Below are 25086 nucleotides of genomic sequence, written 5' to 3'. Positions count from 1 at the left end.
GGCTGTCTGGAAAGGCTGCAGTTGGAGGAGGGATAGGCAGAAATCAAGCAGAGATGTCCATGCAAGTTGTCTCCACCCAATTGCCTATATTCACTGCAGCTCACTGGACAGAAACCTATCTTGATGGCCTTCCTGTCCCATCTGCAAGGTCTGCAGCAAGGATTAGCAAGCAAACAAGGATTCTCCAGGCAGCTCTAAAGCCAGTGGGAACAAAAGCAAATATGGATTTAGTTCTCGTCCAGCTTCCCTAATCCATAGACCTTAGTAAGCCTGCCGTACACCTTGTTTGGTTTGTGCTGCCCCACTGTCACAGTACCCAGCCAAGGGATAGGAATCACATGATGACAACACAACCATGTTCTCTCTACACTCCCAATTTAGTAGATTCATCGCAAAAGGGAAGTAAGTTACTATCTGGTTGTGCTCTTAAACTTTCTTCTGCTATCTTTGAGTCCAGAAACACTGCTACAGTAATAAGTTAAAATGTGAGACATTTCATAGAAAATGAGGGAAAAATTCTTTCTTCTGTGATTATCACCATAAACTAGAAATTTCAAAATATGTTTCTTTCCTAAATTATGCAAATAATTATAAATTGTCCTCTATGCAGATAAAGGAGTTGGAGCACATTTTGGAATCTGTTGTTGAAAATGAAAACGAAGCACAATCCTTGGGCAGTTGGCTAGAAGCACAAAGCAGAAGGCTAAAATGTTTGAAAAACCCAGCAAGTTCTATTCTTGCACAGGACACAGTAAAAGACTGCAAGGTAAATGTTCATTATTTGATTACACTTGAAATGTCAAGTTCATTTTGTTGATTACTTTTGACATTTTAATCCTAACTTTCTTCCTAGACATTCAGGACAATACATGTGACTTTATCCTTGAAATTCAAAAATAACACAATAATTGTACACAACCCAGTAATACATACAATCCATTAAATTTTGACCTAATAAAAACAGGTCATAATGGAAAACAAGGAAAGGAGGGAAGTAGTAGATGGATCTATGGAATGGTCCCTAGGTGAGATAGTTCTGCAGAGAAAAAAAACTAAAAACAATTTGGTCCTAGAACTGCCTGTCAAAAGGGTCTGTCCTGTTTTTCTCTCTGGTGTAGCTGTAATTGCCCTTCTGGATGGCATATGCTGAGGAAAGGATGCAAGGAACGGAGTTTTTTTTCTCCTGGTCCTTTCAACGGCTTCCGGTAGAATCTCCCTTTGGCTCAGATGGAACTGGAGGGCACAGTATTATAGATTATTTGCTCCTTCCTTGGGGAGAGTTCTGGGAGACCTCTGTTCCATTTCACAGCCTTTGGTTCCTGGATAATGAAAGATTCCATCTTTTTCCACATGTTCTTTAAGCTCCTGAGAGGAGTTATACAGAGGTTTAGACAGAAGAATCAGAATGCTGCTAATATACCACTCTGTTTCCCATTTGCATCTAAGAATGTAAGGAGACAAAAAGAGCGCTACTGGATCAGACCAAAGGCCAGTTTTGTGTTTCACACTCTGGCCAATCAGAAGCATAGGCGAAATTCCCAAATCCACAAAACTGTTCCTAGTACTGGATGTATTCTATAATCTCCAGGAATAGTAGCTATTGATAGCCATACCCTTAGTGAATTTGTTTCATCCTCATTTAAAGTGGTGGCTATCACATCATCCTAGTCCAATACCTTATCTAATGCACTACATTGGCTTTCTCTGAGCATTACTGAATAGTCACTGGCTCATGGAATAGACCACTGAGACTTTCCCTCAGCAAGACCAGAATTCTTTTGATTCTAATAAATCTAGAGGATGCCATGTAGGGGAAGGTTGTTTTATTCTCAAAATAATAGCGGCAAATCACATTTGCTATGTCTTTCTTGACTCCTTCCTCCTACAAGGTACAACTTTTGTTTTTTGCTTTATTGCTATGGTTACCCCATTCCTCTAATATACACAAGCTGAAAAGTAACAGTAATTTTGCTATTTATTCACTGCAATATTTTGTTGAGCTCTGGAGTAACTTCACTTTTCTAGCTGAGAGATGGAGATTCATTCCAACTAGCCAGTAAGAAGCTTTGTAAATAAATAAGGGACAGATTGAGACTCTCTTAGTGAGCAGGTACACACACCAGGGGACAGAAGAAGGGAAACTGAGAAGTTAAATAAAACCAGGAAGAATTTTTCAGGATTTTAGAAGAAAACTTTAAAAATGAACAAGAGATGTTTCCCCACCTCCAATCTTAGCCACATTTATAAATAAGTATTCAGTGTATATCACAGTTTATATTTAAAAAGTAAAATCATGGCCTACGTCAATTACTTAATTTGGATTCTATACTTAATTTACATAAAAGATACTGCTGCTTCTGATTAGGAGGGACAAAAGTCATGCAAACATACTTTTAATATTATTCTTTGCTAATAAAATTGTGTACACAGCTTCTCTAATTTGGATTTCCTAATGCCAGATGAACTCAGAAGGTATCTAATCTTTGCAGGTGCTTGGGTGAATTTTGGCTGCTCTTGCCTGATTATTGTTTCCTTTCCTTCATACATGTATAGCCCACCTTTCATGCAAGTAGAAAAGGGCATTATCTGTATTTTCACTTATTTTACTTTGATCACTACCCTGCAGGAATGGTGACTGGACCTGGTTCCAAAGCCATAGTGGTAAAGCTGGTGGATTGGAACTTAAAAGACCCATCTTCAAGTCATAGAAAGCCAGTGTAGTGTGGTAGATTAGATTTTAAACTATGGGAGCAGGGAGCCTTATGTATACCACCTTGAGCCCTTCAACAAAAGGCAGGGTATTACACAGGTCTGTTGTTCTGGGCAAAAACTAGAGGAAGTACTATGTATATTCCCATAAGAGGGATCCAGTACTTGTGTAATAAACTCACAGTTTTTACTAAGGATATTTTTCCAAGGATGATGGGCTTCAATGTATACCTACATTGACTTTCTGTCATGAGTAAGGATGGCGAGCAGGGGGCTCCCATCCAGGCTGTAAAGCGCATGCGTAGCACTGAGGAATTGGTGAGCCATTCCAAGAGGCACCGATCGGGACCGCCTTAACCTTTGGGGTTTATATGTCTGGGTTTTTCCCACGCTTCTTCAGTTTGTTAGGATTTCCCTGTTATGTAGCAACAATAAAACACTAGAGACCTGCTCCTTGTCTCAGTGTGGTTCCTGGCTGTTAGGACACTTTCTCAGGGAGGGAAGCAGAATAACATAAGCAAATTGAAGTGACAAGGGAAGATATTCTAGAACATACTGAGAGACTACACAGGAACAAATCACCAGGTCTTGATGGCATCCACCTGAGAACTTAAAAGAGTTCAAATATAACTGATCTAGCCAAAATATGTAACTTATCTCTCAAATCGCACTCAGTGCCAGAGGACTAGAAGACAGCTAATGTAACACCTTTTTTAAAAAGGGACTTAGGAGAACTCTCAGAAATTACAGACTGGTCAACATCATGTCTGTTCCAGGGAAATTGGTAGAAAATATAATCACAGGAAAAGAAGACTAGACATGTAGAGGAACAAGCCTTGCTGAAGGAAAATCAACACAGATTGCTGATATATTGAGCAAGTTTGAGTATAATAATAAAATGCTCTGGGTGATGAAAAGCAAGAGTGATTGTGGAGATATGCATAAGGAGCTCCTTAAATTAAATTAGTAGTGACCTAAGTGGCAGTTAAGTTGCACTTTGCAGACAAGCCACCCTTCCCCAAAATCTTCATATATGCTGAGCTGTCTGTATCTAACCTGGAAAAAATATTGGAGTCAAAGCTGAGTAAAATTGTTGAATCAGTGTTCAATGTGAAAAAGGCAAATTCCATGCTAGGGATCATTAGGAAAAGATTGAAAATAAAATTGCTGACACTGTAATGTCCTTATACAAATCCACAATCTGTCTCCATCTGGAGCACTGGGTACACATTTGAGAAAGGATATAACATAGGTGGAAAAAGTACAGACGAGGGCAACCAAAATTATTGATGGCCTTCCTTAGGAGAAAAGGCTGGAATGTTTGGGACGAAGAGAAAGGGGCTGCGAGAGGGGGGATATGATCAAGGTGTACAAAATCATACATAGCATGGAGAAAGTGGACAAGTGAACAAAAGTTGTCCCTTTTGCAAAAAAGTAAAACCAGGAGCCACCCAATAAAACAGATTGGAAGAAGATTTAGAACAGGCAAAAGAGAGTACTTATTGATGCAGTGCATTATTAACCTGTAGAGTTTGGTAACACAGAACATGGTGATGACCCAATATCTTGCATAGTTTTAAGGGTAGATTGGATTCATTCTTGGAAGAAAGGTCTATCAAGAGTTATCTTAAAGACTCATCTTACCTCTGGATGAGGGGCAGCATGTCTCCAAATACAAAATGCAGGGGAACAATGATGGGAAAGAGGTACATCTTAATCTCCTGCTTATAAGGAATCTGGCTAACCACTGTAAGAAACAAAATACTGGGCTAGGATGGGACATGGTTTGATCCAGTTGGGCTATTCTTATGTTGTTCTTAAGTATTTTGAAACTTCTGTTACATTTAGTTTAACATATTGCTTGTGTAATGGTTGCCTATCCCAAACACTCAGACTCACAAGAGGTTACTTAAATGAAATCTGATTTATCAGGGAAATTATGGCAGATACAGAGAAAGCTGAGAATGACTAAAAGCGCGCCAAATACAAACTAAAAACCCTCGGCTCCAAACGTAATCCCTCCCCCCTACCGGCCATAGCAACCACCCCCCTCCCAGGTGCCGGTAACCGTTTTCCACACATCCTGGGAAAGCAACCTTGAACACATGAGATAACCCAAACACATTCCAACCCAGCAGCCAACAGATAACAACTCCCCAAAGAGGAATCTTCCTCCCTCCCGAGATCAAACACGTATCAGGCAAATGACATGCGAAACGTTACGATGTACCAAGCACATTGAAACGGTGAACATGACAGCTTGGCATTGATCTTTAGAAAATATGCCCCCTGTTTTAATGTTAAATTTTATTTTTTTCTAAATTATGCTCAAAGGATAATGCTTTTCCTCTTATATCTATTTACTAGGTGTTAGAAAATCAGCTTGCTGTTAAGTCTAAGGATGTGGATCAACTGAAAAACTATCACACAGCTTTAGAGGATTGTGCTGACGCTGCCAAGAAAGTAGTGTTCACAACCAATGATTTGGATGAAATGAAAACCAGCATTATCAATCAGGTTGATATCTTGATTTTTGGCTACGTACAGTATAATAATTAGTGACTTGCTAAATGTCATCCAGTGGATGCTTTCCAAGCTAGCATTTGAAACCATTCTACCCAAGGATAGGTTCCTTGAAGGCAGCATGAAATATCTAGCATGATGGAATCCTGTTCTGAAAATATGTATAAATAAAAATGCATTCAATGATAGCGTTAGACAATAAGTACAATTATAGTTTGGTCTCTTCAGCAAAGGATCGTTACCTTGTCGTGGTGCTCGAGCTTGAGCACCTCAATGATGCCATGAACTAAACCATGAAGGGCCACACAAGACGGGAAGATCATGACAGAGAGGTCAGACTAAATGCGATCCCTGGGGAAGGTAATGGCAACCCACCCCAGTATTCTTGCCATGAAAACTAAATGGATCAGTACAACCAGAGATATGTCGGTATACCATCAGAAGATGAGACCCCCAGGTCGGAAGATGGTCAAAATGCTACTGGGGAGGAACAGAGGAGGAGTTCAACTAGCCCCAGACGTGATGACGCAGCTAGCTCAAAGCCGAAAGGACGGCCAGCAGCCGACGGTGCTGGTGGAGAACGGCGAATCCAATGTTCTAAGGATCAACACACCATTGGAACCTGGAATGTAAGATCTATGAGCCAGGGCAAATTGGATGTGGTTATTGGGGAGATGTCAAGATTAAAGATAGACATTTTGGGCATCAGTGAACTGAAATGGACTGGAATGGGCCACTTCACATCAAATGACCACCAGACCTACTACTGTGGACAAGAGGACCACAGAAGAAATGGAGTAGCCTTCATAATTAATAGTAAAGTGGCTAAAGCAGTGCTTGGACAAGCCATCTAACATCACAGTGATCCAAATATACGCCCCAACCACAGATGCTGAAGAAGCTGAAGTAGAGCGGTTCTGTGAGGATCTGCAGCACCTACTGGACAACACGCCTAAAAGAGATGTTATTTTCATTACAGGAGACTGGAATGCTAAGGTGGGCAGTCAATTGACACCTGGAATTACAGGTAAGCATGGCCTGGGAGAACAAAACGAAGCAGGACATAGGCTGATAGAATTTTGCCAAGACAACTCACTCTGCATAACAAACACTCTCTTCCAACAACCTAAGAGACAGCTTTATACATGGACTTCCCCAGATGGACAACACCGAAATCAGATTGACTACATCCTTTGCAGCCAAAGGTGGCGGACATCTATACAGTCGGTAAAAACAAGACCTGGAGCTGACTGTAGTTCAGATCATGAACTTCTTCTTGCACAATTTAGGATCAGACTAAAGAGATTAGGGAAGACCCACAGATCAGCTAGATATGAGCTCACTAATATTCCTAAGGAATATGAAGTGGAGGTGAAGAATCGATTTAAGGGACTGGACTTAGTAGATAGGGTCCCGGAAGAACTCTGGACAGAAGTTTGCAATATTGTTCAGGAGGCGGCAACAAAATACATCCATCCCAAAGAAAGAGAAAACCAAGAAGGCAAAATGGCTGTCTGCTGAGACACTAGAAGTAGCCCAAGAAAGAAGGAAAGCAAAAGGCAACAGTGATAGGGGGAGATATGCCCAATTAAATGCAAAGTTCCAGAGGTTAGCCAGAAGAGATAAGGAATTATTTTTAAACAAGCAATGCGTAGAAGTGGAAGAAGACAATAGAATAGGAGGGACAAGAGACCTCTTCCAGAAAATTAGAAACATTGGAGGTAAATTCCAGGCCAAAATGGGTATGATCAAAAACAAAGATGGCAAGGACCTAGCAGAAGAAGAAGAAATCAAGAAGAGGTGGCAAGAATATACAGAAGACCTGTATAGGAAGGATAACAATATCGGGGATAGCTTTGACGGTGTGGTCAAGGAGCTAGAGCCAGACATCCTGAAGAGTGAGGTTGAATGGGCCTTAAGAAGCATTGCTAATAACAAGGCAGCAGGAGACGACGGCATCCCAGCTGAACTGTTCAAAATCTTGCAAGGTGATGCTGTCAAGGTAATGCATGCTATATGCCAGCAAATTTGGAAAACACAAGAATGGCCATCAGACTGGAAAAAATCAACTTAGATCCCCATACCAAAAAAGGGGAACACTAAAGAATGTTCAAACTATCGAACAGTGGCACTCATTTCACATGCCAGCAAGGTAATGCTCAAGATCCTGCAAGGGAGACTTCAGCAATTCATGGAGCAAGAATTGCCAGATGTACAAGCTGGGTTTAGAAAAGGCAGAGGAACTAGGGAGCAAATTGCCAATATCCGCTGGATAACGGAAAAAGCCAGGGAGTTTCAGAAAAACATCTATTTCTGTTTTATTGACTATTCTAAAGCCTTTGACTGTGTGGACCATAACAAATTGTGGCAAGTTCTTAGCAGTATGGGGATACCAAGTCATCTTGTCTGCCTCCTGAAGAATCTGTATAACGACCAAGTAGCAACAGTAAGAACAGACTACGGAACAACGGACTGGTTTAAGATTGGGAAAGGAGTACGTCAGGGCTGTATACTCTCACCCTACCTATTCAACTTGTATGCAGAACAAATCATGCGACATGCTGGGCTTGAGGAATCCAAGGCTGGAGTTAAAAACGCTGGAAGAAACATTAACCATCTCAGATATGCAGATGATACCACTTTGATGGCTGAAAGCAAAGAGGAACTGAGGAGCCTTATGAAGAAGGTGAAAGAAGAAAGTGCAAAAGCTGGCTTGCAGCTAAACCTCAGAAAAACCAAGATTATGGCAACCAGCTTGATTGATAACTGGCAAATAGAGGGAGAAAATGTAGAAGCAGTGAAAGACTTTGTATTTCTAGGTGCGAAGATTACTGCAGATGCTGACTGCAGTCAGGAAATCAGAAGACGCTTAATCCTTGGGAGAAGAGCAATGACAAATCTCGATAAAATAGTTAGGAGCAGAGACATCACACTGACAACAAAGGTCCGCATAGTTAAAGCAATGGTGTTCCCCGTAGTAACATATGGCTGCGAGAGCTGGACCATAAGGAAGGCTGAGCGAAGGAAGATCGATGCTTTTGAACTGTCGTGTTGGAGGAAAATTCTGAGAGTGCCTTGGACTGCAAGAAGATCAAACCAGTCCATCCTCCAGGAAATCAAGCCAGACTGCTCACTGGAGGGAATGATATTAAAGGCAAAACTGAAAGACTTTGGCCACATAATGAGAAGACAGGACACCCTGGAGAAAATGCTGATGCTAGGGAGAGTGGAGGGCAAAAGGAAGAGGGGCCGACCAAGGGCAAGGTGGATGGATGATATTCTAGAGGTGACGGACTCGTCGCTGGGGGAGCTGGGGGTGTTGACGACCGGCAGGAAGCTCTGGCGTGGGCTGGTCCATGAAGTCACGAAGAGTTGGAAGTGACTAAACGAATAAACAACAAAAATAGTTCGGTCTGAACACTCTTGGGTTTCTAAGTGCAGTCCAATCTTCTATATGAGTAGCTTCTGTTGCATGTCAGCAATCATTTGGATTGAAAAGTATCACACAGTCCTTCTTCATTTTACCATTTGTACCCATATCTGAAATGCCCTCTTCCACTTAGCTCCATTTAGAACATTATATGTTACATTCTATTTAAAAAGAACTTATGTTTAAAAGAAAGTACAAGGGTAAATTTTCATAGATGATTGCAGATGCGTCTGTTATAGTGGATCTGGAAAGAAACAGTGTATTTCCTTTGCTAGTAATGAAAAGCAGTCTTCCTACTCACTCACATATCCAGAATTGAGGGGATGATCCTCTTTTATAGTTGCTAGAGATTAAACTTATGATATTTTCTATGAAATATATGTGCTGTCCTACTAGATCTCACACATTTAAATTAATCAGGGACCTAACTTGACCTGTCTTACATAGAAGCTTGGAATACATTAAATTCTGCCATCTTTTCTCCTTTAGTGGTTAGTCAGCTATTTATGAGAAATCTACCAGCAATACATGAGAGCCGTAGTACCTCCATTTGCTCACTCCTTAGGAACTGGGACTTAAGAACGTATTTTTTCTAGTAAACAGAAAGTCAAGTATCTTTATTGTGATCAAAGACCAGTACAATCTAATAGTGAAGTTAATGATACGTAGTCATCATGATTACCTGCTACTGATTGTTTATCCTCCATGAGTGTACCTGGTTCATTTTGGAGTCTCTTAGTGGATGGTTATCTCCTCCTCTCATGGTAGTGAATTCCACAAGTTGATTATGAATAGTCTGAAGAATGACTTGACCTCCTATTAGTTCATTGGATGACCTGAGATTCCAGTATTAGAACTGAATGAGTAAACTCTCTGCTCACCTTCTATATACCATATCTGATTTTAAAGACTTTCAGAATAGTAATCCATAGGCCAATAAGTAAATAACATATAAAACTGCTGTGTTTGTTGGATATTTTTGACAGATGACTGAATTTATAGGTTTTGACATGTCCTAACATGAGATGTCTTCGCTGACATCTCAGTTACATAGAACTTAGTCCACTATTGACCCTCTCTAACTGGAAAAGTCAAAAGATGGCAGATTTTGTCCAGCACCACATCATGAAACATGAAAAGTATCATGAAATCCGACTATTTGCACATCTAGTCAAGCATGGTCTGTTCTGATTGGCACCGGCTGCTCAGAATATCATCTTTTACCTGATCTTTCCAACTGTGATGCTATCCTGGTAGCTCCATGGCAAAAGTGAAATATGAAACCCAGATTCTAACTCCAAATTCAGCCATTAATTCATTATATTTGGTCCAATAACTGCCAGTGTTCTGTAGATACTGCTTAGCTGCAGACAGTTTACGCTGAATCTTCGAAAGAATAGAAATCCAAAACTGTTTAATAGCAATTTTCAGCTTTCATGGAACAAAAACTTGCAACTGAGTTGTCTGTTCCTTCTGCAGTTTAAAACACTGCAGGCATTTCTGAATTGGTGAGTTTTCCTGCTGAGATGTCAGCATCGAGAGAGTGAAACCAGCGCATTTATTCCTGCAAGTCTTTCTCTAACCAAGCATGTTGGAATGAGCTCTGCAAGCACAACAGGACTTTGTCCTCAAATTAAATTGATAATGAAAATAATTCTGATACTTCAGTCTCTTATACAGATCAGTGGGGTTTTTTTTCCTTTTAACGTTTCATTTGAAGCATGTACTAGTACCCCTGAAATCATTTATATATGACATTATTAAATAAATACTTAGAGGGTTTTTTTTCCAGCCTGCATTAGATAGAAAATGATGTAATAGAAATTCAACGGGGGGTGTCTCTTGAGCAGTTTTCAAATGTCCTGGTAAGTAATTTCATACACATCCTTTTTAAGCACAGGCTTGTGTGTTTGCAGGTTGCACAGCTGAAGTCTTCTACACAGTCTGCTTTAGAGTGCTGGAAGAGTTATGATGAAGCTTGGGATGAAATCAGACTGATGCTTGCAAATGCTTTGTATTGCCTGGAGCATAGCATGAGTCCTGTCATTACAGTGAAGACACTGAAAAAGCAAGTGGAAGATCTCCAGGTATGCTTCAGAAAGACCAGTGTGATGAACCCCATGGTTTCACAATGTTCCTTCCTAAAGATAAGGAATTGCTTTAGATATTAATGCCAAATGAGTATGTGGTGGTGTTACGTGATTGAGTCATAACTAATATCCTGGGCCCATATGCTGCTCCTCCCACATACTGTACTTCTCCAGTATGAAATGAAGTAGCAAACTGATTTATTCAAGCCCTGCAAACCAGAGACTGAACATCAAGACCAAATCCTGGTGCTTGATCCTACTTGGTGTGGAAAGCATAAATCATGATTTTACAGGTGAAATAAATCAGCAAGCTACAATTTGCTTCAACTTGAGAAAAGAGAAAATAGTGTGCAATGAGCAAGATGGGAGAGGGAGTGAACAAGAATCCTACAGGGCTCATCTGCAGATAGCTCTGGTTAGTTCATCTGAAATGGGAGTTGTAGTCCATTAGATCTTGACCGTATCAAGTTGGGAATGGTACATATTCTATGTACAAAGTCAGTGAGTTTTCCCACTATATTTCTAAGCCAAAGGGACTAGGAGGTGAGAGGATGTTTCTGTTTTTCCAAGCCTCCTGGAAGAAGAAGTGAGCCTGGAAGATCCCCTACCTTTTCCCAAACTAGAAAAATATGCTTACCGATGGCAACCTTGTCACAATCCACCTCCTGCTAAATTGGTGAAAATATGCTGTCTTGGAATGAGAAATAAAAGGTAGCATATCAATAACCACCTCCTCAAGCATCATCACATTTGTAACTAATTAAGTGACATTTCTTTCCACAGTCTCTTCAAGATAAAAATGAGGATAACAAAGAAATCTGGGCTAGACTCCAGACTGCTGCTGATAACCTGAAGAAACTGTGTGATCCCTCATTCTCAGAGATTATTGAACAAAAACACAAAGAGGCACGCACAAGGTACAATACTTTTTTTTCCCCCTTTCACCATTTAGAAGTCTGGGTCCAACAAATTATTTCTGGCAAATACAATGGCAATTATTGTACAGCAGGCATAAGATATTGCTTACTTTATACAGGAGGCCAATAGAATGGTTCTAATTTGGTCATCCTTATCTTTTGGGACCAAAGTGAATGTGAATAACCTATTAGTTTGCTCTGCACACTAGACACAGTTATGCTGATCACTGCTGTTTATCTAATTTTTTTTGCAATAAACTTACAACCTTCTGGTGAGAAAGTCTATTGCAGAAAAGTAAAAGAAGGTCTTGCAGTACCTTAAACTAAGGATTCGGTCTAGCACCATGGCTTTAATTCCTAGTAGAAGACATGAAAAAGATTGTATTGAGAAACACTTTATTTTTAAAAAAAGGTCCTCATTCTCCTCAAGCTGTGTGCACATGAGGGATCTGTAAGTTTACAAAAGGAGTCTCAAACTCTCACCAATCTCACTCATTTTCTGTGGCACAAGTAAATTCAGTCCACTCACACCACACTACCTTCATCACTGGTGTGCACTTAGTGGCTTGCTCCCCAGTCCTCATTTGCAACCTTTCCATCCCAAAAGGTTTGAAGGCTTTTTTGTGAGAAAGGGTAGGCAAGACGGTGGGGATCATGAAGGTAGGCAGGCACCATTCCCCTTCTTCTCCCTGGGTCTGTCTTCCTCCAGTCCAGCTAAGAGAAGTCACCAGAGAAGGGCAGATGAGGAAGGCCTCTGGAGGGTGAGCCAGGCTGTCCAGTATCAGCAGTGAGGGATTGTGTTTGTGCACTGAGTCACCCAGGTTAGAGAAGGTCTGACTAGCAGAGGGAAGAGAGCGAAGGAAATTGCTGCTACCACTGCACTCGCCTCCTTCTTTTGTAGCAGCTGTGGCTGCTGGGAAAGGCAGAAGGAAGCAACCATAATCCTTTCTCTGTCACCACAGGGGGAGGGTCAAGGGGATGCCATGATTAGGCCACCTGGCAGCAGCATATTTCCATTTAATGACAGGCTTGCATGCCTCTCTTTGGGTCCTCCACTCCAAAGAGAAGGCGAGCTGGCAGGAGGAGCAAAGAATGTGGTTCTTTTGCTTCCCTTTCACATGCTTTGCACTTGTGAAAGTGTGAACAAAATATTCTGTTGAAGAGTCCCCCCCTGTCCAAAAGCAAAGAAAAGGGAACAAACAGAGGAGGAAACTTACAGCACCATCCCAAGCAGGTCTTGGTCCATGGAAGGGATGAGCCGGGATCAGGGGAACTGACAAAAAGATGAAAAGGATCCCAATGTAGCTCAGAGGTTTTTATTTTTTTTATCATTTTATTTACTGCTTTTATATGCCACTCCAATTGGTGCCAACTCAGAGTAGCCTACATCCCTGACCAGGTCCTGAGCTATGTAGGGCTTTAAAGGTGACAACCAACACCTTAAATTGCACCCAGAAGTAAATTGGATGCTCTGAATAGAGGTATTATATGAATGAATCATGACATGCCCATAACTGCTTGAGCCACTACATTCTGAAACGGCTGTAGCTTCACGATGCTCTTCAAGTACTCCTCAAGTACATAAGGCAGAAACCACAATCAGTGACATGGAAAGCTGCTTAGAGTTCAAGCAATAGCAGAACAGTCACACTCCCCTTAGCCTGGCCTTGCCAGAGGTTTATGCACAAACACAACCGATGTAGTTTTAGTCCCTTACCCAGGCTTAAAGCCAGGCTGAAAATGGTCCAGATAATCCTTTTCCTCCAGAGCTCTATGCAACTGTAGCTCTACCACCTTCTCAACAACCTACTGCAAGAAGAGAAGGTTGGAGACAGGTTGAACATTGTCCAGTTAAGGGGAAGGTACACCACCACCTCCTTCAAGATGGGCAGCACCAGCCCTCTCATGTGAGTAGGTTGTTCCTGAGGTGAGAGTTGGGAAGACCCTCTTTGGAACTATCATTGGGCTCAGGAGGCAGGAGTGAGCTACAATGTTGGCTGGGTTTCCTGCACAAGAATAGTAGGAAATCCTGTGCTTGTTCCATCATTACCTCCAATTTGACCAGAGGCATTGCAGGAGAGGGGGCAGGTCTTGGAAACTGAAGTTTCCCGCTGAAAGACAGTCTACCGGCAAAGAGAGCTTACCGCTGATTTGAGTTTGAGATGAAATATTTTCAGTCTTCAGAACAAATCGCTTAATTCTATTACTATGAACAAATCAGCGGATTTTATTTTTTAATTATCTTAAAAAAGAATGCTGAGTAAATTGCTTACTCCTGTATTTCGTTTTTATTTCTTTATTTTTATAGGTGGATGTTGATAAACAAAAATATTGAAGAGAACCTACAGAAAGCTCACACCCATTTGCATCTGTGGGAATCCTATACTAGCTTATACAATGAGGTTTCAGCAAAACTAGACAAATATGAAGAGCAGTGTGATTCCCAGCTGATGTCTGATACACTTTCAAGCTACACAACGGACTCTCTTAAGCAGAAGGCACAGGATATAAAAGTAAGACTGGAAGAATATTAGAAGAGCCCAGTGCTCCTTTTCCCTTGCCTTGAAAATGAGGCCAGCAAGGTTGCTGCCCACACATGAGGGCAAGAACAGCAGTTTCTGCTGCTGTGGTTGTGGGACTGAGGAGCAGGGAAGGGGATTCTTCTGCCCTGCTGCCTCCCTCTTCTGTACCCACAAGTATGAATCCCTTGCTGCCTGCCCACCACAGAGATCCTGGTTCTTATACCTCCATGCTTGCTGAAGAGCACCATTGTCACCTCCATAACTTTGGGGGCTGCAGCAGTGCTCTCCACAAAGCATGGAGGTAAAGGCAGAGACTGCTGTAGTGAGGTGGCCAGTAGGAATATCAACCTTGTAGAATATCTCCCACAAGGTTAATATTCTACTGGAACCAAAAAAGAGAAAATCTTGGCTGCAAGGCTGTTCTTTCCAGCCACCACAGGATGCATGCAGCCCTGTTTTGCAGTGGGCCAGTTGAAATCCTGGAGGTCATTGACCTCTCCCAGGTTCCTTGTCCATGAAAACCAGAAAGTTTGCATAAGGAAGGGCTTGTACTGTTCTCCAGTGGAAACCTGCTTTTCTGCCAGATCTCTTTGATTCAGTTTAATGTTGCTTCAGCAGCAGGCCAACCTCAAGATGATGGTTCAGATGTAAATTATAATTAGAGGGCTATCTTGAAGCAAAAGTAAGGAGGCTGCTAATCCAGCATTCTGTGTTTCCAAGTGGCCAGCTAGCTGCATTTGTGAAGCTAGCAGGCTTAGAGGATTTTCTGCACCATATACCAAAACTACTTGATTGTCCATAGGTACTGATTACCTTAATTTGGAATTGATTAGAATGTTGTTTGTTGCTTGCTTCAAGCAACAGAACAACTTAAGCCCAAAACAATATTTGATCTAAACTGAAGCTCCCACTTGTCCTGTAGACTTCACTTATACCGTTAGTCTTTTTAAATACAACGTTGAAAAGTCATAGTCACGAAGATCACGAAGCAGAGCTCATTATCTTTTTGTGATCCTATTTCAGACTGTTACTAACTTTGCAAAACTATATGTTCTCTTTTGGGAGGCACAGTACCACTCGCCACCACCTCAAGTACTTATGATATAAAATGCTTGTTAAAAGAGACAAAACCCATTTTCTCTGTTATCACAACTGTTCATTATAGTTTATCTCTAGAAAGATGACTCAAGGAAGATTAAAGCTCAATAGTACAGCTGTGTTTTACACCCAGAAAGTCTTGGATCCAATCCCAAATTCAACCCTTGGGTCATCCATTTTGAGGGGGCTCAGCTCATAAGTGCTGGTAAAGACTTTTGCCACTACAGATGAATAATTAGTCCCATTCCACCCCATGTGACTCAAGGTTCTCCGTGCTGTCTGAGGAAAATGTGTAGCCCTCAAACAAGAAGTGTAATCTACAAGCAGGGAAAAGCAAAGAACAATGATCTTTTCCCACAAAGATCTGGGATTGGGACTGAGAATTCCCAAACCCTTGGTGGAGAATAGATACTGAACCTGCCATTTTTACCAAGGAATACAATTTCCTGCCAGGGAGTCTGGGGCTTGTAGTCCCAGTCATGATTCCAAGCAGAAAACATTTCGACTGGTTCACTGAGTGCTTACCTTTGTTACAACTTCCTTCTGCTCCAAGACCTTTGACCCCGGAAGTAAAAAAAAAAGTGTGTAAGTCAGTATTTGCAGGATCACAGCAAGCCTACCTTCATTTTATATTAATTTAACTGATCTGTACTATAGGGGAAAATATTTCAGTTTTCTTCAGTAATACAGTAAAAAGTAGTAGCACAGCAGTAGAAATGCTTTTGCTGTGTTATAATATAGAAGCAGCTTTCTATAACACATTTCCATGACTCTGGACAACAGTTTAAAAAAAAAAGGATAATTTTGTCAAACACAAAGCAATTGGTAAAGCCATCTGGTGTTAATAGTCCCCCACCCACCCCCCAACCTAACAAAAAATAGCAGTGAGAGCTAAACAGTTCTTCTTTTATAAGGAATAATTCTAAAGAAGATCCCTAATGGACGGGGATGATTTTTTTCATTTCCTTTTCAGTTGTGAATAACTATTAAGAATCTGTCAGGCCACTTGTTGTGCTTTTAAGCCTAATTTTCTTTTTCCATGTGCTAACAGTTTTAGCTGGGGTTGAAGATTTAGGGTAAAGTTCTCTGCATTTTTGCAAATGGTTAGAAAAGTGTGTGTGGCCTTAATAAATTGCTCAGGAAGCCTAATGTGAAGAAATTAAGATGGACCCCTTTAGAGCAAGGAACTAATTTAGCCTGGAAAGCAGCAGTGACAAGGGAAAAAGGCTTAGGAAGCCAGGCAAGCGTTAGTCCTATTGGCAAAATTTGTTGTTAATGGTAGCAAATTAGCATTTTCTACTTACTTGATGCCCATTAACTACATAGCTGTGATTCTCATCCCCATGATTTTTAGGTAGCTGGTGTTAAATGGAAATGGTATTAAATTATATACTTCAGATGATGTGCTCCTCAATTGCATTTCCCCCTCCCCTTTCCATAAAATAGACCCACCAAGCTACAGTTTTCTTAATTTCCTTTGTATTCCTTATCATGTACAGTCAGAAAGTTAAAGGGAATTAAATATCCCAACAGTATTCAGGATTGCAGCTCTGGGGCCTCATCAACCTGGCTGATCTTCTAGGTTGTATGTGAAGACCTTCTTACTAGCTTTCAGAAGATATAATAAGGCTACATTCAAATATACCCTCAGCCAGAACTAAGGTGCCTAGGACTAGAGAGCATGGCTCTCTTTGGTGCCTTAGTAGGTTTACAAATGGTGGCTCTCACAATTTGTAGTTCGAATGGTGTTTTAAGATCTTCAGGTGAGTCTGCTAGCAATTTCATGAATTAGGTAAGATGACAGGCAACAGATAATAAGACTTTTTGAGTGCTGGGACCTGATTCCTGCAATTCCCTACCTACTAAGATAACTCTCTCTCACTCTCTGAGTTTATTTATCTCAATTCAGTTGTACTTTTATTGAGATGGCTGCTGGCTTGGTTTGCCTGTTGTAGTCTCCTCAAACATTGCCTTTCTCACATCACCACCAGGATGTCACATCTAGAAAGTGCAAGATAGGAGAAGGTTGGGCTGTTGTATTTCCCTAATCTGAGTTTCTAGGCTCAGGTCTTTTCCACTTTTAAAAAAATGTTTATGAAGTTGCATAACATTCTCTGCATATTTATTCTATAGCCCTACCATGTTCAGTGTGTCTTGCTCCCCAATAAGCACATTCCAGAGTGTAGCTGAAAAGTTTATTCTTTTATGCATTCCACTTTAAGTTTGGTAAAGACTGTTTATATTTGATTGCTATTGTAATATTGTTTTGAATTATAAGGCCCTAGGACAAATAAAGTGGGATACATTTTTTCAGCTACATAAAACAGTGAGTTTTAGCACAGAAGACTGCTTCCTGGAAGCTGAGATCTGATTTGGGAGAACTGTATGTATGTATGTATGTATTATTCAAATTTCTATTACCGCCCATCTCCCTGCAAAGAGCTGCACCTCCATTGCATTGTATGAAAATTCTTTCTGTCTTTAGTGCCAGTGGTAGTGAAACATCAGGGCTTGAAGATGGGCTTGAAGACCGAAGACAGGGAGTAAGAGTCAGATGGATAGTTGGCTCTTCCAGTGTCTCCTTGTCATCCTGAAGTCTTAGTTCTGGAGTCTTGCATTGCTTCTCTTGAGGCATAATTCCTTTCTTTCTAGAAACTGCAACTTGGCCTTCAAGACATCAAAGAATATTTTCTTCAGGCTTCTGAACCAGGAGATAAAATAACTCAGTTGGCTGAACCAGGAACACAGCCCCTTCTTCAGGAGAAGCTCCAGCCATTTCAAAGGATCTCCTGTTTGGAAAAGATGCTACAGATGAAAGCAGATGTTTTTCAGGTACTGTTAACTGCTTGCTATAAGCATTTTCAGAATAGAGAGGGAAGATTCACATTTGTATAATTTTCCTGAATGTTGTGTTTGGAAAATGTCTATCATTTATAGATCTGGGTTCCCCACTCATTTTGGAATAATAGGCCACCCTTGGAATTTTGAGAATGTATTCTGAGCTGTGGTTGCTCCTCATTCATATTTTCTCAAGAAGCTTATAAGCCATCTTTTGGAAAGAAAGATGAGATTAAAAGCTGGTGTTTTGCTTTGTAGCAAGCTAGCTACTAATAACTTCTTCTAAAAAAACAAGATAAAAAGTCAAGTGGCAGGTATGTAGCAGAGATCTGTAGGCATGCTGGCATCTTCTTGCTGGAGACTGCAAATTAATTGTCAAAGCAGTAGATAATGCAAGGTTCTATACAATGCAAAATTTGACCTTTTCAATTTTTTTGTTTAAATTTTAAAATGTTAATCTCTGGTTCATAGCCATAGCTCATTTTTTATTAAGATATTCTGTTACCTACCATTTTTTAATGTTTGAAAGTATATGCTAGATCAAATAGAATACCTATACTTCATACATTAATTTCTTCCTCAGTATGGTCTTTTACAACTAGAGAATTTTGGGAATTCCTTGGAAAAACTGGAGAATCATGTTAAAGAATCAACAGAAATACTTGACAATTCGCATGAAAACAATAAAGACTTGGATCTACTCATGGTAAGCCTGAGTTCATAGTATTCCACAAACAATTAAGACATGAGTAGGCAACTAAGTGCCATCTGAGTGTTTTGAACTCCAACTCCCATCAGCCCCAGGCAGCATGATATAATCAGAAGGGAATTTGGGAGTTAAAATTCAAAATATATGAAAGGCATCAGGTCGCAAAACTTTTGAAAGGCACTAATTCTTAGGCAACAAGATAGAAAACAGGGCAATGTTTGTAAAAGTTGACCTCCTTATCTTTGGATTCCCTAAATATTCTGGATAATGAAATGTTCTTCCACAGCATCTGGGCATAGGGTGCTTCATTAATTTATTAAGCAATCTTCCCTTTATGGCAGGGGTAAGCAACTTCTGTCAGCTCAAGGGCTGTAGCATGCGTTGTACAACATGTTGATGGCCACATAGTAAAAGTGGAGCCATTTGGGGAGGGAAAATTCAAGAGGTATAAGCCTCTGCAAGGGTTTATCCCTTAAAATCCTCCAGTCCTAAAAACACAAAAAGAGGCGCAAAGCAGATGCTGGCAAACTGCCTGCTGCCTCTGGGGTGCACTTTTTGCATTTCTACGTTATGGAGAGCTGGGTTGGAAATCCAGCTGTTGCATGAATGGTTGAGATACCCATATGTGCTAAGTCTCAGGTCAACATCTGATGGATTGCAGATTGACCATCCCAGTTTAAATGAACATCAAATGTACCAATAGGTTGGCTAATAATATTTGATACCAAGCATATCAGCATGTCTGTTTTCCAAGTCTTCTCTTCCTGTCAAAACCTAATGACCTCCTCATCTATCTTGGCACTAACATACTTTCATGCCCCAAAAAAGTTGTTAATCTCACAATATACAGATCAGACAGTGGAGAGGCCCAAGCCCCTGAGCCCCCCAGTATCTCTGGACAGCCCCTCGATGTCCCATCCTGAGTCAGCTAAAAATACTATGGCAAGAGTACACATCATTTCTCTGGCCAAAGTCTAGCCTAAAAACAATGGCATGCTCCAAAAAGTGGATGTGTGGGAAAACACTAAATTGGAGTTCCTTTTATTTAAATTAAATTGAATGTGTCAAGCTAATCTGATTATTCCCTGTGTATTTAATGATTTTCCTTTTCTACTGCAATTCCTTGGCAATTCTGGGAGGAACTTTGGGGGCTCGACCCAAAACTGACACAGGAGTTATATGTGACTTCAGGGCTTCATGTTTTTCAGTAGTAAGGGATCTTTGTCTATCATTCTCTAGCAAAACAACAACAAAACCCAACATATATGGCAAAATCATGGTCTTTGTTGAACAGAATTTAAGACAAGAGATTCTGAAAAGAGATAATACATAGCTGGATTAGAAGTAAGATAAAGCCTCCCTGGAGCTTATATCAAACCCTGGTGTCTTCATGGACAGATCCACATAGCTTTCTTGGCAAGAGTACAAAACTGATTTGCCACTGCCTTTCTCAGTCTAGCCTGTCTCATTCAAGTACTAACCAGGTGTGACCATCCTTAGCTTCTTGGGAACAGACAAGGTTGTCTGGGTGCTGCTATTGTCATTGGAGTTGTCATGCAATAAAGTTTGGAAGTAGCCATGTGTAGCAAATAAAAAATATGTTTTGTTTGTTTGTTTCAAACCCAGACAAACACTCTGTGTTTCAGAAATTCCACTGAACTGTTCCAGGTGGGCTGTTGCTTGACAAAACTGAAACATGGAACAACTTTGTTCTGTATTAAAGTTGAAACAAAATCTTGAAACATTTTACAGAGGGAACAGGCCAAGGGCGATGCACTTGACCCCTCTCTCCTATCCTTTTCCACATGCCCTTTGCCCCAGCCTGCTCCTGGTCTTCCCAGTGACTTCCTTTCTAACCAGCCCACCTTCCCTTCCTCCAAATCTTCCCAGTCCCTTCTTTTTCTTAGTTCCACTTAGTTACAGCCTCCAGTTTCCTTAACTTTTTCCCACTCCCTCCCCACCCCCAATCGTACCCATACTGTTTGTTCCTGAAACATGTGTTTCTCTCCATGTGTAGACTGGAATGTGCATGTTTCACTCTTTATCTGGACATGGACCACCCCAAACTAGGTGTTCTGGCCATGGAACGGTTGTGTGTGACACACTTTGTACATCTTTATCCAGAAGTATTTCTGAGTCATGAATTGCTACTTGACAGAGAACAGAGTAACAGCATGTGGCTATAGTGAGGCATGTTTTCACATATTCTGAAAGGGAGTTTACAAAGAAGGAGTCCTGCCTGGAACATGTAGTTCAGCAGTGCCCAACTATGAAGCTCAGTAGGTGATTTGTTGCCAGTTGTAATCACTTGATTAATCGAATCAGCATAAAATAGAGTAACCTATGCCTACCATTCTGAACTACTCTGAAGAAAAGCAAGATATGAACAAGTGTAATAAATATAATTAGTTCCTAGCTCTAGATTGTGAAGGAATGGCCAGACAGTAGATCTTGGTACTGAGCAAGGATTTCTGAATTTCAACAGTAATAGGAAAACACTGTATCATTGAAATGAAAATAAGTTTGGGATTCAACACTATTTCGTGTTGAAATAGTGCATATTCTGTTGAAATATTCAGTTCGTGGGTTCAGAATGCTTTAATTCCAAATGTATAGCTTTACTCCAGGTACTATTTAATGGACCTCAAGGTTCCAGTAAAAAAAAAGGAGCTCTCAAACCCAGTGATATCTACCCTCCCCCAAAGTTGCAAACTAGTCTGAAAAGTTATGTTAGCCCATTAATAGGTAACTGTTATGCTAATTTCTGTGGAATGCAACACTGTGCAGAGAGATCTGGAAATCTTTGCTCGCCATCATACAACAAAGCAGTGATTTGCTCTTTTTGGTGATATTTGCAAGAAATCAAACAAATATGATACTCTAGTAGCCAATTGATTTGTTCTTTTCAGAGCCAGTTATTGAGTCTCACGTCTTTGTCTCCTGAGATGGAGAGACTGAATGAAGTCAGCTTTAGATTGCCACTCTGCGACTTTACTGTAAAGAGATTACAGAGTCTTAATCGGCAGTGGACTCAGAAAACTGCTATGGTTCTGGAGCAATGCAGGTAAAAAGGACTTACTTTCATATTATGATCTAACTCCATCACAGATGTTTGTGTCACATTATTTGCAGCCATTGGCACAGAAATTACCATTAAGCCATTGGGCGCCCAAAGTGTTTAAAGTCTTGAAAGCTCTGTTGCTATGCTATATTGTATATGTGATATTTTCTTTCACAGCTATTTTCTACAAGCAGCCTTAATCAACCTTTGGCTTTGGTGGCAGTGTACTAATCTTACCATGCAACAATCATGGAATAGTTCCTTAGATCTGAGATGGGATTTTTGGAATCTGCTTTTGCATATATGAACTGCAATCCAATGAGTTGAAAGACATTTTTAATCATATACAAATGCTTGTGAGTACATTAGAGAGCATAGAAAATGGAGACATTCAAGTTATAAAAAGAGTTGATCAGACAGTAGGATAAGTTAATCTATATCCAAAACTGAGCAACCAGATTCTTCTTCAGAAAGGAAGGTAGCAGACAGCTTTGTAGAGCTTTCCCCTGCTGTGTCTCCCACCTTCACGTATTTAGAGAGTCACAATCTTTGAAGGTTACATGTAGATCTCATGACCAACAGCCATTGATAAGCCCCATTGTCCCTGAAGTTAACTAAATTCCTTTAAAGTCACCTAAGTCAAGTGTTCCCAGTGAGATGTCATGGGCACGAATCTATTGAGGGACACTTCTGCCTTCTACTTTTGAATTTTTTACAGATTTTAATTTTAAAACAAATTTAAATGGGAAGCTGGCATGCTGGTTATGTTGTTAGGCTTGGGGGTCTTTGGGGGTCTTAGATGGCTCTATTATGATTGACATTCTTGCTCTCTCTGCAGGATTGGTATATTTAATTTTTTTTTGATAATATTCTTTTAATAATTACTTTTATCTTTTTATAATGATTGGTTTTTATTTATTCACTGCTTTTATTTAATTGTTGTATGCTGCCCAGAGTTGCCTTGTGTGGGATGGGCAGCCATATAAATGTGAGCAATAAATAAACAAACAACCAAATAAATGCTGCATATAGAGACCTTTGGATTTGGTACAGGCTCTGTAAGCCAAATAAATAAATAAAGTTTTAGCTCTCAATCTTTGTTTATAAATGTGTCCATATGTCCATCTCGAAACAAAGGTAAGGTGGGGTTTGATAATATGTATCCTTGGGAGCTACAGACTATCGCAAAGTAGTTTACTAGTTTGCCTTTTAATAAATTGGTTTTTGTGACTGGCCACATCCTTTATAGTTGCCATTTTGGTTATGGACAATCTTCCTCCTCCATAGTAGCTTTTTTCTTGAAGTGACCATGACATGGTCCCAACATTTATTTTATTTTATTTATTTTCTATCCCACCTTTATTATTTTTATAAATAACTCAAGGCGGTGAACATACCTAATACTCCTTCCTCCTCAACTGTGAAGTGAGGGATCTCTGATCTAAACTATTGGCTAGTTCCACTGTCTGACTTCTAGCAGCTCAGCCTCACAGCTGTTCTTCTTCACTGGTCCCCTTAAGTTTCAAATTAGATTACAGTCTTAATTCTCAGGTAATCTTCCGGTACTTTATACCATGCAAATATGTTAGGCTATGACTGATGGCTGGAAGTGATGAGAGTTATAATCTATGCCATTGGGAAGATACCAAGTAAAGGAAGGCTGTGGTACAGATTTGTCTGCAGGATCATGGATAATAATTTTGATCTTCAAGTATATCTGTTGACACCTGTAAGATTTAAGTTAGTCATACCTAATATAACTCCCAATTAAGTCTGTGTTGAAGCCATTTCATTTGGTTTCTTTTTTTTTAATTGCAGTGAACTGCAGAATCATCAATCAGATGAGAAGAAGTTCCTTCAGCAATGTCAAAATTGGGTACAGTTTCTAGAGAAAATGAAAGAGAGCCTGAAAGAGAACATGGCGGGTACACTTGAGAAACTGCAAGAACAGCAGAAAGAACATGAGGTAGTGTTTCCAGATGTTTGGCCTTTATCCAAAGAACTGGCAGTTTGGTAATGACTCAATACCAGCTTTGAATTCATATTCCTGCCACAGCTGATATTCTTTCAGTTCACTGAACTATAATAATTATTAAATTTTATTCATTACTTACAGATATTACAAGCAGAGATTTCCATTAATCAGCAAATTTTCAGTTCTGTTGTGTCAAAAGCTCTGCATATGTTGGAATCAGGAGAAGTAGAAAACAGGTAAAATACATGATGTGATTGTATATATCATGGTGAAGGTATGGCTGTCAGGGGAAATGATGTGAACCCAGGCACAAATCATTTTTACAGAAGTTAAAGCTGTCATTCATATGGAACAATTGGCAGAGCCAAAGATAGAAGCTCAGGCCTGATTTTAGGACTCTGCAGTGTCCAGAATGGTGCAGCTAACACCCATGGTAGAACAGAGAACTGCAGAGCACACCGAGCATCTTCTGTTCTTCGTTGTTGTTCTGCATTATTCTATTGTCTCAGGTCTTAATTACCTACTGGCTTACCTAGATGCAAGACTCACTGAATTCAAACTTTTAGAATGGGTGACTCTGCTTCTGCAAATTTATACACATTAAACTTAATCAGCCTTTTCCAAAATAGTTCACTTCAGATTGTCAGGGCTGCAATGCCCAGAATTTCCAAATAGCTGACAGATCCTTTATGATATTTCTATAAATCAACATAATTGTAGCATAGCTTTTAGCAGCACTTCCCTATTATAATGAGGTAGGAAAGTCAGCTTTCCTACTGTAGATAACAAATTTCATAAGCTTTAGTGTACGTACAGGAGCTGAAATCCAAAACATCTGGAGGACACTTGGTTGTCTATGCCTGAAGTTTTATATTTTAAAAATAACACTGCCTCCATTCCTGCTGACAAATCATTAAGTCAGTTCGGTTCGGTTTATTTACAGTCCAAGACCAATAATTAAAAATACATGAAATACACAGTGTGTGTGTGTGTGTGTAACACAGGCCTGAAACTATTAGTAATAAGAGGGCATTAAACAGCTTCTATAAGCTGGAGCTATTGATACAAAATTTACAACCTTCTTCTAAAAATTGGTCATGAAGAAGGAAAATGGTTACCTCATGGTCATAAAAGAACCAAGTTTTCTAAGAATAGATAGTATAAGTTCTGTCTGCCATTGTGTGTAAGGTGGCCATTTTAGTAATATACGTGAT

At 40.2% G+C, this 25086-nt stretch overlaps 1 protein-coding gene across 1 annotated transcript in view; it reads left to right on the top strand.

Annotated features, from left to right (window-relative positions):
* The window catches only part of SYNE2 (spectrin repeat containing nuclear envelope protein 2), a 263282-nt gene that overhangs the window by 190547 nt on the left and 47649 nt on the right, over positions 1 to 25086 (top strand). The window contains exons 84-93 of the mRNA XM_063289046.1: positions 611 to 766; positions 5077 to 5226; positions 10579 to 10749; positions 11536 to 11669; positions 13978 to 14182; positions 17942 to 18121; positions 18711 to 18833; positions 21746 to 21900; positions 23716 to 23863; positions 24014 to 24108. Of these exons, the coding sequence (XP_063145116.1) occupies positions 611 to 766; positions 5077 to 5226; positions 10579 to 10749; positions 11536 to 11669; positions 13978 to 14182; positions 17942 to 18121; positions 18711 to 18833; positions 21746 to 21900; positions 23716 to 23863; positions 24014 to 24108 (1517 nt within the window). The remainder of the gene's footprint in view (positions 1 to 610; positions 767 to 5076; positions 5227 to 10578; positions 10750 to 11535; positions 11670 to 13977; positions 14183 to 17941; positions 18122 to 18710; positions 18834 to 21745; positions 21901 to 23715; positions 23864 to 24013; positions 24109 to 25086) is intronic.

The sequence above is a fragment of the Candoia aspera genome, chromosome 1 (assembly GCF_035149785.1).
Source record: "Candoia aspera isolate rCanAsp1 chromosome 1, rCanAsp1.hap2, whole genome shotgun sequence".
Lineage (NCBI taxonomy): Eukaryota > Metazoa > Chordata > Lepidosauria > Squamata > Boidae > Candoia > Candoia aspera.
This window is presented reverse-complemented; position numbering and strand designations above follow the sequence as displayed.